Raw genomic sequence first — 13,939 nt, forward strand, 5'->3', positions numbered from 1 at the left:
TTCTGACTCCGAATTTTGCCCATTTTGCTTAAGTGATCATTTGTGTCTCTGACACTTCACAACGCTATTTCGATCTGTCCACCAGTGGGGTAAAATCTTCCTTGCACAAGTAAAAAGGCTAATATGTGCAAAGATACTTGTCTTTCTTGAGATGCTTTTCCAACAGCTATGTTTCTGCTGACCCAAGGAACACATTTGCATGATGACTGATGGTGTTAGTGTAAATGTGGTTTATGGTCAGAAGTAGAGCGATATTTTGAATGTAAATGAGACACAGCTGCCACGTTTTTAAAAATAAGAAATCTAGTAAGAATGTCAGGTTTTTTATGACCTCTATGCTTGTGGGATACTAAGGAAGTACTAGGAGTTCTCTTCTGGCTTCACAAAGTCACAGTCATTTATACTTTTCAGAAAACAATGATGTAAAACCTTAAGTAAAAATTTAATGATGTAAAAACTTATTACCAGGGCAGTACATTATAAAATCTGACAATAAAAAAAAAATGTGACAATTGGAATCGAAAACTTTGTGGAGTTTCAGATTGATTTTCACAGGTTAGAGTAGCACTCTCTAAAATCTGGGCATTTTACTGAACGGCTTTGTTAAAAATTACATTGCAAGAACAGTTTTTTTTGTGTATGACTTATTTTATAACTGTCAGTTTGTACCTTTTGACCTTCTTCACCCATTTCACCCACCATCACCCCTACTCCTTACCTCTGGTGACCACCGATCTCTTCTCTGTATCTATGAGCTTCTTTTCATTTGCTTTGGGTTTTTTTTTTTTTTTATTCCACATATAAATGTGGTATGTGGACCTAGAGAGAGGACCTACAAAGAGGACTTAGGAAACTTTTGGAGGTGATGGATACGTTTGCTTTCTTGATTGCGGTGATAACTTCACAAGACACAAGTGTCAAAACTCTCAGACTATACTCTTTAAATGTGGGCAGTTTATAGAAATCCATTACATGTCAATAAATTATTAAAAAGAAACAAATCACATTCTTACATATGTCCTGTCCCCCCTCGTCCCTCCCTTCCTGAAGTATTAGCTTGGCCAAACCGTGGTGTCTGGCCTGTCTGTGCCTACAGCACTGCAGCTATTGTGAATGTGTGATTGGCAAACAATAAACACACAGTACTGACTAGTGACACTTGAAGTTGCTTATGGGAGAAAGGAAAACAGGACAAAACCAATATTTTTTGTTCAAAAATTATATCTAAGTGCAAATTTTATTAAAAAAATAAAACACTTGGGAGGATGCCTGGGAGGTCCAGGTGGTTTAGCAGATGACTCTTGTTCTCAGCTCAGGTCTCAATCTCAGGGTTGTGAGTCCAAGCCCTACTTTTTTTTTTTTTTTTTTTTTTTAAACGTTTGGAAGATTAGAAGCCAAAAAAATTAAGTGGTGGCTATTTCCTAGTGGATTGTAGGTAATTATTCTTGTTTATATTTTGCTGTATGAATGAGTTTTTTTATAAGGAGCAGTGATTACTTTTATAATCATTAAAACTAAAAAAACCTAGTTTCTATTTTAAAATGTCAGACTGTCATCTCTATGGGATGCGTTTGCTATAGGCAGGCATGGGCCTGGTAATACAGGGGTGCAGGGGGTTGCTGTGGAGCACCGGGAACTTTTCAGGTGTATGTTTCAGCGGGTCTCACATCTTTCCACACCATGTTCCTTCCCACCTGTAGCTAGAAGACGAAATTACAACGTTACGGCAAGTTTTATCAGCGAAAGAAAGGCATCTGGTGGAGATAAAACAAAAACTCGGCATGAACCTGATGAATGAATTAAAACAGAACTTCAGCAAAAGCTGGCATGACATGCAGACCACTACCGCGTAAGTATATCAGTAGAATTTTTTTTAAAATCACTTAGCCTGCTGTCTCTCACCTCTTCTGTTTTTTTTCCCCCTATGAGGCTGATTCAGTACTTGTGACTAGGAAAAATATTTTCTCTAGAAGGAAAATAAATATGAATAATCATTAAATATGTTGTATGATGCAGACTCTACGAAGTAGCTTCCTGAAATTAAATTGTTCACAAGTCGGCTTTTAATGGGTTTGTTTTTTTTTCTCTGTATTGTATATTTTCAAACATTTGTTAAATATATGTCTTTTCTTTGTGTTTTCTCATGCAGTTCTAAAGGGACAGGTGCTTTTTCCTCAGGTTACTTGGCATTCACTATTCACTACAGATTCTCAGTTTCTAAAATGAATGGTTGGCAGTTGTAGTACAGACTTGTTTGTCCCTTACTTCGAAAAGAAGAGCTTGGGGGCAGCCCGCGTGGCTCAGCGGTTTAGCGCTGCCGTCATCCCAGGGCGTGATCCCAGAGACGCGGGATCGAGTCCCGCGTCAGGCTCCCTGCATGGAGCCTGCTTCTCCCTCTGCCTGTGTCTCTGCCTCTCTCTCTGTCTCTCATGAATAAATAAATAAATAAAATCTTTAAAAAAAATAAAAAAGAAGAAGAAGAGCTTATACTTTGGGGATGTGCTTTTCATCCCTTCTACTCTAGGGAATATTTAGAGCTGGGGTAAGGCCATGTGAAATGATAGAAAAATGTGTGTGTGTGTGTGTGTGTGTGTGTGTGTGTGTGTGTGTAATGCTCTCTGTCCCTGGTTCTTGATACCGAGTCTCTAAATCCCTTGGCATTTCCAGGGTGGTAGCAGTATCCTTTGTTCTACTGAGGTGATTCTCAATGGCTCTGGGATGGGGGCGCTGGTCACCAGCAAGACCATTCCATGATTAGAAGCTTGGACTTGCAGCCGTCTGCCCTGTCCTCCAGAGGGGGAAGAGGGTGCTAGAAATGGAGTTAATGACTGGTCAGACCTATATGATGAAGCCTCCATAAAAATCCCCCAAAACATGGTGTCCAGAGAGCTTCCGGGTTGAGAAACCCATGAAGGTGCTGGGAGAGGGCGCACCAGGAGAGAGCATGGAAGCCCCACAGCCCTCCCCACATGCCTTGCCTTGCCCTGTATCCTCTCGGGTCTGTATCCTCTGTCATATGCTTTCCTAATAAACCAGTCATCTAGTAAGTCAACCGTTTCTCCTGAGTTCCGTAAGCCGCTCTAGCAAATCAGTCAAACTTGAGAAGGATGTCATGGGATCCTCCGATTTATTACCCCCTGGTCAGAAGCACTCAGCTGACACATAATGGCATCTGAAGTAGGATGTGGGGGGGGGCAGTCTTGTAGGATTGAGCCCTTAACCTGTAGGATCTGACCCTGTCTCAGAAAGGCAGTGTCTTAAGTGCTAGGGCACCCAGCTGGTGTCACAGAATTGCCTGGTGAGGGAAAACCCATGCCCCTGGTGTCGGCCGCGTTGTGAGTGTGGTGGTTGGCCTGGGAGCAGAGGAGACACCGGAAGAGGGAGTTTTTCCTGCTCACACCCCCAGAAATGTTTTTGGCTTTCCCGTTATCTTTTGGTCTGATATCAAGCAAAGTTACAGAGTAACTTCGGGTGTTCTACAATCATACTTTTATTGGATTACTTTTTAAATTACATGAGATATTCAGCTATTGTGGTGCTTTTCTGATGATTTAGGATATTTTGCACGTCAGGTGTTCTTGTATCAAAGGGAAGAAGGTGCCCACATCATGATGTAATATTTCTTGTTTTTTTGTGAGGCGGGGGGGTGGGTAGGGGCTGCGGGAGAAAGTTCCTATCTTGGCCCTAACATCCGCCCCCAGTTTTTAGCTCTGTGTTTTGCGTTTTCTTCCCTGCCATGAATCCATTGGATGGTAAAGATACTACATTCCCCGTATTTTAGTGGAAATCAACTTTTCTCCTTGCGGGTCCTTGTGTCCCCGACGCAGATAGGCCGGGCGGTCAGCGTGAGTGCCAGTGATGGACAGCAGTGACTCAGGTTTGCTGGGGGCTGGCTTTGCCTGCTGGTTCCTGGAAACTAAGACCTAAGACCTTCCGTGAAGGTGTCCTTCGTTTTGGGAGTTCCATCTAGAAGGAACGTGACGTCTCCCCATTCTGCTTCCCCTGGCTTCCGTGGAAAGGAGAATGTCCTTTTCCCCTGTCACAGCCTGGTAGTCCCGTCTGCTCCTGTGCTAACCCGGGTGCCCATCTGGACGGCGTCAGAGCACGGCCAGGGAAGGGCAGGATGAGCCAGGAAGCCCATCACATGCTCTGCAAAGGCAAATGAGCCTTCCCCGGCCCGAGGGTGACAAGTACAGGAGGCGACAAGGGACCACACGGTGTTATCAACGTAGTAGAGCGCAGCAGTCTGTGAACGACCTCCCATAACGGACAGCTGGATTTTAGGCACTAAATTAAAGGAGCCTCCCTGTCAGTGTTGGCTTCCACCTTGGCCCTTGGGTGGCTTCTGTTGAGTTGACGGCCCTGACAGGGTGAGGCCCAGCGAGCTCCTGCACCCTGGCCCCCGGCGCCTCCTGTCGCACTGATCTGAGCTTCCTCCTGGGTGCAGGCCAGGCGGGGTCCTGTGCGTCGCCTCCCTGAGCTCGCTGCGGGGGAGTGGGCGGACCAGAGGGCAGGCCGACCCCCAAGGCTCTAGCTACTGAAGGGAGGGAGGGCAGAGGGCACGGCAGGCCTGCCTGACGCCCCAGGGGACAGGGTGGGGAGCCACTCACAGTCCTCCCGACACATGGAATCAGTGAGGAGGGAGGGTGGCCAGCCTCCCCTCCTCATGTCGTCTCTGGTTTTCTTATGTTTGAAAAACAAGTTGGTTTTCTAGTCAGAAGGTGTAGTTAGTGTCAAGCCTTTTTTTTGTTTTGTTTTGTTTTGTTTAAGATTTAATGTATTTATTCATGAGAGACACACAGAGAGAGAGAGAGGCTGAGACCCAGGCAGAGGGAGAAGCAGGCCCCATGCAGGGAGCCTGACGTGGACTGGATCCCCAGACCCCGGGGTCATGACCTGAGCTGAAGACTCAACCGCTGAGCCCCCAGGGGCCCCAGGGGCCAGTTTTTTGTCAAATGGACAGATTATTCCCCAGGGTTATGGGGCCGAGAGACTAGTCAGGAACACCGTTGGGTTTTTGTCTTCGTGGATTTTGCAAGTGGTCCCGGGGAGCGCCCTCCATGGCGAGTGTGAGGCCTGAGGTGAAGGACAGGCCAGTGGCCTGTGGTGGGGGGGCGCCCCTGGCCGTGGCCCCGGGGGTTGTTCGCAGAGCTCCGAAGGCCGAGTGGGAGTTGCATGAGCCCCCCGCAGGGGGCACCCTGTGGTGCCGGGGAGAGGAGGCCCCCGGGGCCTAAGGGTTTCTGTTAACAGAGTCACCAACTCCACAGGCGTGACAAGGCCGTCCCAAGGGTCATGCGGTCTCTACGAGTCATGATGACCCGGAGGCTCGCAGGGCCCTCGGCTGCAGGCTTCCCCCGGTGCATGGAGCTCCCACCTCTGGAGCCCTCGAAAGGAAAATGAGGGCAGCCCGGGGGGCTCAGACGGGGAATGGGCCTCCTGCGCTGCCAGGCCCCACCGTAGTGAGGGACAGTGAGGGGACGGGCCTGGAGGCCTGGGGTTCCCCACAGGTTGGGGGGTGGCAGATGAGGGCTGCCGAGGGATCAGGCAGGAGCAGCTCGTGGCACCTGCCTGGGATGGGCCAATTGGGACTGTCTCCAGCGGTGGGCCCATAGCATCTAGGCCGAGCCCAGGGCCTGGACCCAGTTGCTTGGATCGAAGTCCTGGGTCCCCGGCGTCAGTGAGGGGAGATCAGATTGGTGTCTGTCTCACGGGTAGTGAGGGCTCCGTGAGTTCGTACTTGGAAAGGAGGCAGAGCGGTGTCTGACACTTCGTAGGCCTGTTGGCTATTGTAGAAAACGAATGTGGTGGGTAGACCCAAGAGCTGCGTTTTGGGTTTGTGTGTCAAGAGGGCAACTTGGAGGAGGAAGAGCCAGAGATGAAAATGGACGTGGGGAGTCATCTGCATGCTGATGTCACTGAAAGCTCCAGGGCTAGCCTTCCTCAGAGAGAGTATTTAGTAAGTGGACCCCTCGCTCTTTTTTTCCTTTGTAAGGAAAAATAAGTCCTTCAGAGGGAGGCACAGGTGTATCAGTAACATAACTTCAGGGGCACACCTTTCCCCGCCCTCTTCGTGGCCACTGAGAGAGGAGGGAAGCCTTACTCCCGTGGTGGTGGTGGTGGGTCTTGGTTGCAGGATCTGTTTTCCCCCTTGAATTCACCAAATCCCTGCTGTTTGGGCCCTGGTACCATTCCAGGACAACGTCTACACCTCACAGGATGAAAATTGTGATGTGAGGGAATGAAGAGCTGGGTGGGGTTCGGTTGGGTAGAATTAAATTTCAAAGCACTAAAAAGAATTTCAGCTGTCAGAGGATTGAAGGTGATTCCCAGAGGCAATACTTTGCATACTGATTAAGCAATCATGACCTATTTAGTTTGATTTATACTGAAAAGAAAAATCTATGATATGTTAATGAAGGATCTTGGCATATCTTAGCCTGTGGTAGGATTCAAGTAGAAATAGGACTGTGTGAGTAGAAATAATTACACAGCATACCTCTTTATGGAAAAATACAGTAGCAGGTCCAAAGATTATCTGTTTCCAGGAGTTTGTTGTCGCCATTGTTTTTGTCATACTTTTATATTGCTTTGATTTGAAAGCAGCTAAGAACATACACTAAAAATTCCTACCACCTCCTTTTTTTATTGTTGTTTTTGGGGGGTTTTGTTGTTGTTTGTTCTCTGATGCTCTGTGTGTGTATGTTGTCTTTAGGCTTTAAAGAAGCATGGGGAGGTGGGTGACCTCGGGGTGTTACAGGTAGGGAGGCCACAGGAGGAGAAATGGAATCTCTTCTGTAGGTAGAAGGAGTAGGAATTCAGAAATGCAACATTCCCATGGGCTATTCAAACTGATAGGCTTCACTGTAGTAAGTGTTCAGCCTCTGCGAACCCAGGTCATTCCTCGACTAATTACCCCCCCCACACACACACACACACCCCGAGCTGTACCACAGACCACATGATAGGTCTGCCAAGGGGAGAACGTTTTGGAAAGGAATTTAAACCACTGCATCCCTTTGGAGCTATTAATAACTTCATCCTGTATAAAGAAGAGTAAAATGCAGCATTAAACAAAATGCACACGCCTTGAAAATGGAAGTTTCGCTTATGGTTATTTACCCTTTGATTTTTTTTTGTGCTCCTGTGACTTCCAAACCATTCTAGTCAGTCATGATTGTTACCTCCTTTTTACTAGAAGCCTGTTGCAGCACCGTTGAGTTTGGAAGTACCAGTGAAGATTAAAGACCTAATTTCAAAAGATGCACATAGTCCATCTCTCCTGCAGCTGCTTATTCTGCTTACCTTTAGGCTTTCATCTTACCACACAAGGCAGGAAATAGACTCTTCTTTTCCAGGTTCAAGACGTAAATCTGTTTTGGTAACATGTGCCGGGAACCTTCAGAAGAAAATAAGCCCAAATACTTGTGTATCTTTGGTGAGATGCTGCAGGGGCACCTGTTATAAAATAACCATCTTTCTAAAGTCCCTTAGCAGAAAATGGATTTGTGCTATAAAACATCTGCTCATAAAAAGACTTTGAATTTTTAATTTTTCTGTGTAAAAAAAGTTGCTTTAAGTCGAAACATCTTAGAAGATGTGCTTTCTCCTTTTGATTATTAACACTGCTTTCAAATCAGTAAGTCATGACAAGATGAGCTGCATGAAAAGTCAATAGAATGCCTTTTATTTGGCTTGCAGAGAACCTAACCCCTTATTCCCAAAGATTCCCTTGTCAGTGTGCCGGCCATATAGTTAACCTGTCCTGGCCCTTGAGTGGTATCCGTTCCTTAAAGAAGATGTGGCTTAGGGGCGCCTGGGTGGTACAGTTAGATAAGCATCCAGTCCTTGGTCTCGGCTCTGGCCCTGACCTCAAGGTCATGAGATGGAGCCCCACACTGGGCTCTGCACTCAGCAGGGCGTCTGCTTGAGATTCCCCTTTTCCCTCTGCCCTTCCTCCTTGTGCTTTCAATCCCTCTCTCTCTTTCTCTCTCTCTCAAATAAATTTTTTAAAAAAAGGAAAAAAAGAAAAAGATGCGGCATATGTACGCATATCATTCAGGCATGACCAGGAAGGGAATCCTGCCTTTGAACAGCATGGACAAACCTCGAGGGCATTATGCTAAGCGAGAGAAGTCATACAGAGAACAGATACTGTGTGGTATCGCTCATAAGTGGAATCTTAGAAAAAAAAATTTTTTTTAGAAAGTCAAATTCTTAGAAGCAGAGAGTGGAAGGGTGGCTGCTAGGGGCAGTGCACGGGGGCCGTAGGCGAAGGTTGAAGGTCAGTCAATGCAAACTTCCAGTTATAAGATGAATGAAGGTCCGAGGATCGAATGTATAGAGGGTGGCTCTAGTTGATACCTGTGTTGTATAATTGAAGTTTGCAAAGAGAGTAGCACTTAAATGTTCTCACCAAAGTATATATAAGAATGTGTGAAGTGATGGGTGTGTTAATTAACTAAGTGGGAGGAATCCTTCCACAATGTATGCATATGGCAAATCATCACAATGTACACTTTAAATATCTTACAATTTTGTCATTCATACCTCAGTAAAGCTGGAAAAAAAAAAAGAAATAAAAAAAAAAAAAACAGACTATCCATTCCAGCCAATCTCTGGAAAGTAAAGCCTAGGTTCTCATTGACTTTCATCGAAATGTAGGAAGTTTACTTAGGCCCTAAATAAAAAAATCTCCCAGTAAGAAGTCTTCAGTGAGTTCATGCATATAAAATAGTAAGTGTGAGCTACTATTAGTTAGCACAGTTAACACTTTTGCCAGAAAAAGGTTCAGCCCTGAACCAGATTCCAGCCTTCTTGGGAACTGCAGATGCCCGGAAAAGCCGACGTTTGCTGGAATTGCCTGTGAGCCCACAAGGACAGATTCCTTCCCTCGCCGCCCGGCTCCGTGGTGCTCCTGCAGAGTCCTCCTGCCTCTACACCTGTAGCTGGACTCGGGCAACCAGCCTGGACTCTTGTTTCCTTCCTCTGGCCTCCTGTGGCTCTTGCTCTGGCATATTCAGGCCCCGGGGACCCACAGATGATGAACGAGATGCAGCCCCTGACTTCAGGAAGTTCGGGCAGGTCACAGAGACAGACTCGAAAACCATAATTGCCACCAAGTGAAAAATGTGTCTGGGAAGAGCTGTGCAGAGTGGGTCACAGGAACGCAGAGGTGAGGCACACAGGGCCGACTCCTTGGAGCATCTTGTCCCATCGTTCTGCCTCCCCCTGCACGGTGGAAGCCACCTGAGGGTGCCAAAGCACTTTGACTTTTATTGAAGGAGAATGTGTCAGCCTCCTATTTCATCAATTATGTAACTTGGGCAATGGTGTAATTTTGCATTTAGCTTAAAAGAAGAGACATCATCGAAAATGCTAAATACCGTTTCCATTTAAGTGACAAGGTTGTCAGGTCCATCAGAAGGTGGGTGTCTAAGTTGTTTTCGTTATTTGAATATTATCCAATGTAATTTTATATGATAGGCTTGAAAAAGAGTTTTAAGTATTAGTACAGACCGTGTGGCAAATTCCATGGCACAATGAAGGGAGTAAGATGGAAATACAGTGACATCCTTTAGGGTCTTCAGTGGCCCGACTGGAGGGTCTTTCTTCACGACGTGGGCGCCCAGCCTCTAGACAGGGATGGTGGATAGTTCCTCGTTCAGTTTGCAGATCGAGCCCAATGAGAACGTCGCGTAAGGTTACACGGTCTGTGCAGTACCCAACTCCGGAGGGCCCTTCCCTTACCCCGGGATGTGAGTGGTGCTTCTTAGAGCTTTTAAGTGCTCTGAGCCCAGTGGCCTATTTTCTCATCGGATCCCCAGTTACTTTGTTCTGGGAAACCCACTTCTTCACACATAACCCTTTCTCATCACCCACCCCTCTCAATCTCTTTCCCTCGATGATTGGTCTGTAAGTGTTCGTAGGGTGGCTAGTAGTGGTTTTTGAGAAATGTGGTAGTTAGTCTAGGAGGGAGAGATGTAAAAATGGGGGAACAGAGGTGCATCTTAGAGATCTTAAAACGCAGTCCTATCACTTTTCTCGGCAAATACTCGAGCGAGAGACAGCTGACCTAACTCCCCTTCAGATGTCTGCCATCATCTCCAAGGCAAGGAGTCCCAGCCCTGTCTTTGTCTTGAAAGAGTCACACAGTTCTCCTGGGCCTCAGCCCCATCATCTGCAGTATGAAGAAATTGGACTCTAGCGCCTTTCCGATTTAACATGACGTAATTCTCAGAAATAAAGAGTCACCAGGCCTATAAATCTCTCTCTGACGCTCCTTTGAGCTCTCTGTAGGATTGAATTCACACTTGGAAATTTCACGCAGGCGTAGAGTTGGTGTTTTCCACAGTGAGGCCTTACTGACACTAATACTTGACCAGAGTAGCCAGATGCCTGTGTGTACCCACCACATACTGTGCTAGAGGGGTGTGTTCAAGCATAAAGTAGCCAGCGCTTCCCCCTTACCATAGGTGCTTCTCCCTGCCCAGCTGTTTTTGAATTAAGTCGTGGAACTCAGAATGTGCTATGCCCACAAGGGTTCGAAAGTACCTCATGTCAAAATTCACAGCACTCTCAAATATATGAAGTTAAACTACGGGGAACAGTTCACAAAGGAAATTAAATATTTGCTCTAATTGCAAGAAATTCCTTTAGAAATGCGAAAGCCACGCAAGAAGGATTTCTCTGATTAATAGCAGGTCCCAGTCTCATGCAAAGGTCACAGATGTTTCAGGGTCCTTTCTTTTTTTTTTTTTTTTCCTTTCCTTTGAGCCGCCTTTTAGGCCAAACAGAGTCAGCGCTGGGTGGATGCTCAGTGCACTGTCTCCCCTCTCTTTTCTGTGGTTCCGTTTTCTACCCACGTTCCCCCACCCCCTCCAGAGCTCACCTGGATTTTGCCGACACCCACTTGGCCACGGCTCCAGGCATCTCTGGCCCTGGTAGACAGCAGAGGGTGGCTTTCACAATCTTACTAGGGGCGCAGGCTTCGGTCTTTTTAATTTTTCAAAGTGGGGGGATTGCAATACAACAAAGCCCTTTTCTAGCCAGATTTGATGGGGGTCGAGTGACAGCAGCTAGAGCAGAGGTCTTAAGGCCGTTTGGGGCTGAGTATGTCCGTGGACTGGCGAGGAGGTCTGGGTGGCCGGAGCAGGGTGAGCAAGTGGGAGGGAGACAGAAGAGAAGGGCAAGAGGACCAGCCTGTGTGAGATCATCGTGAGGCCTGTCGTATGGACTTGGACTTTGACTCTGAGTCCTCAAGGAGTCAGTCTAGTGGGAACGTAGGCCTATGAACGGACAATGGCAGTACTGTATTCCTAGAACTGTTTTGAAAAAAGTCACTAAGCTAAGATCATGTGCCCTTCGTAGTCCCAGCCATAAATATTAGAAAAACAAGCTAAATACTAGTTATACTTGGCCCTTTTCTGGTAAATTTTACCCACTTGACCAGTAAAAGCTGAATCTTCACATTGAGATATACATTCTCTAGTTTCCACGTTACCTTCAATGGCTAAACTCTTTCCTTGCCAGTGTCTCTTCATAGAATTAAAACACTTCTTTAAGAATAACTGTGCTCAAAAAAAAAAAAAAAAAAGAATAACTGTGCTCTCAGAGCACTGCTGCTTGTGATTGCACATCTCATCTGCACATCGGATCTGCACATCACACTTGCGTGTGAATATCTTTCCTCATCAATTCAGATTTAATGGTCCGACTTTCCCACTGATGAGCAGCAGCCCACCCATCATCCCCAGACAATGAAATAGAACCAGTAACTTCTGTGGATCGTCTTCTTCCTAAATCTGTTTAGAAGAGGAATTTTCAAAGTAAGGAGGGAGAAGGATGGCGAACGCTCTATGGGTGATCGTGACATACAAACTGTGTTTCTATTGTTCTGTTTTGCTTCTAGCTACAAGAAGACACATGAAACCCTGAGTCACGCTGGGCAGAAGGCGACTGCAGCTTTCAGCAACGTTGGGACGGCCATCAGCAAGAAGTTTGGAGACATGAGGTACTGCGGGAGAGAACCGTGGGGATGGTGCTAGTAAGCCTTGGCCTTCTGAGGGAAGGGGAGCTTTCTCTATTGGCTGGTCTTCCTAATGTATCCTTTTTTCATTGGATTAAAATTCTATGTGGCTGATTGTGATTAGTGAACTGAGATAAATTTTTATGATGGAGAATTTTCTGCCAGCAGGTCTGCTTAGTGAGCCTGGTCCCAAATATGTGTCCTTTCCAGTAGGACATGACCTAGTAAAAATGGAAGATCCAGGGCTCCTTTAATTCCCAGTAATAAGGGGTGATCTCAAAAGAATGCAGCACATACTGAATTTTATTCATGAAAATTTAAACAGTAAGTTAAAATATGCATTCAGCGGAATATGCTCTGATAAACTATTCTAGGTTACATTTTTGTATACATCCACTTAGGGTATTTTTTTCTATGCTGAATACATACATATTTATTCTTTTATTCCAGAAAGCTTCCGTGGTATATAGTCCTTGCACATTTTGGTTATTTTCAGTATTTCATTATTATATAAAGTTAGGGTGAACATCAAGATTTTGAACTGAGAACCAAACGTCCTCATTATAAGTGCCCGAAACACAATGCACTTTTGGCCATTTTTATTTTTTATATTATGTTTTAGTAAGTTATCTCATATGGAAGTGTTAAATCTTTTTTTGCTTGTTTAAATACCTATCTTAGTTTATTTTGAATTTGGTGATATGCATAGGAGATTTTTTGTTACAAATGAACCTTATTTTTCTCTCTAGAAATCAAATTCATTTTTTTCTAAAGATTTTATTTATTTATTCATGAGAGACACAGAGAGAGAGAGACAGAGACAATAGGAAGAGGGAGAAGCAGGCTCCCTGCAGGAAGCCTGATGCGGGACTTGGGACTCAATCCCAGGACCCCAGGATCACCGGGATCACCCCTTGAGCTGCAGGCAGACGCTCAACCACTGAGCTACCCAGACATCCCTCAAATTCATTTTTTTAAAAACTTCTGAAATTTCTTCCTTTTAAAAAAACTGCATATAAAAAAAATTAAAAAATTAAAAAAAAACTGCATATAATTTCACTGGATTCTTAAACTATTTCTTTATTACCCTACAACTTTGATACCTAGAGGCAAATCTTTATATTGTGGTTATTTTGGGCTTCATAAATTACTGGATTGTGCCCATGTATTATCTTAATAAGTTGGCTTTCATGAGGCTGGAGTTAAGTAAGTACAGGTGCATGAATCTGAGTACATTCTTTTATCTTCATATTTATTAATAATACTATAATGAAAAGCAACTGAAATTTTTCAGTGGTTGCGTGGGATGAATAGGTAAACCTTCTGGATTATTAAATAACCCTAATTTTATTACAGATAAATTTGCTGTCATGTCAATGGCATTAAAGCATTTACCTAAACTAATAAAATAATATCTGAAAACAGAAAATACCCTATTACATCCTATTACCTCTTATATACAAGAAACTATATTTAGTTTCTTGTTATTTATTATATTATACCAATATATTTATATTTACCAATATATTTAAATACCAATATATTTAAATATGCCTTATTATACCCTATTACCTGTTATATCCAAGAAAATACATTTTGCCATGTTTATAAAACTTGCTCTCCACATGCTTGGTTGAAACCTTTCACTGGAACACTAGGACCACAGCATGATACTGAAGTGTTATTTCTCCCAATTTAGGGGACTTTAACAAAACATCTCTGAAGCTTTTTTAAAGTACATATTTCCAGATTCCACCTCTCTGAAATCGTGCCTCAGTGCATCTTGGGTGGAGCCTAGGAAGCTGCATTTGTTGTTTTGTGTGTTTTTAAAAATATTTTATATGTTTGGCAGAGAGAGAGCACGCAAGCACAAGCAGTGGGAGTGGCAGGCAGAGGGAGAGGGAGAAGCAGGCT

General features: G+C 44.8%; 1 protein-coding gene across 10 annotated transcripts in view; it reads left to right on the forward strand.

Annotated features, from left to right (window-relative positions):
- TPD52L1 (TPD52 like 1) overlaps positions 1-13,939 on the forward strand; it is a 116,707-nt gene that overhangs the window by 71,106 nt on the left and 31,662 nt on the right. For all 10 annotated transcript variants that reach the window (XM_055310457.1, XM_055310451.1, XM_055310459.1 and 7 more), the window contains exons 3-4: positions 1,701-1,849; positions 11,909-12,010. In XM_055310457.1, the coding sequence (XP_055166432.1) occupies positions 1,701-1,849; positions 11,909-12,010 (251 nt within the window). The remainder of the gene's footprint in view (positions 1-1,700; positions 1,850-11,908; positions 12,011-13,939) is intronic.

This window comes from Nyctereutes procyonoides, unplaced genomic scaffold (genome assembly GCF_905146905.1).
Source record: "Nyctereutes procyonoides isolate TBG_1078 unplaced genomic scaffold, NYPRO_anot_genome, whole genome shotgun sequence".
Taxonomy (NCBI): domain Eukaryota; kingdom Metazoa; phylum Chordata; class Mammalia; order Carnivora; family Canidae; genus Nyctereutes; species Nyctereutes procyonoides.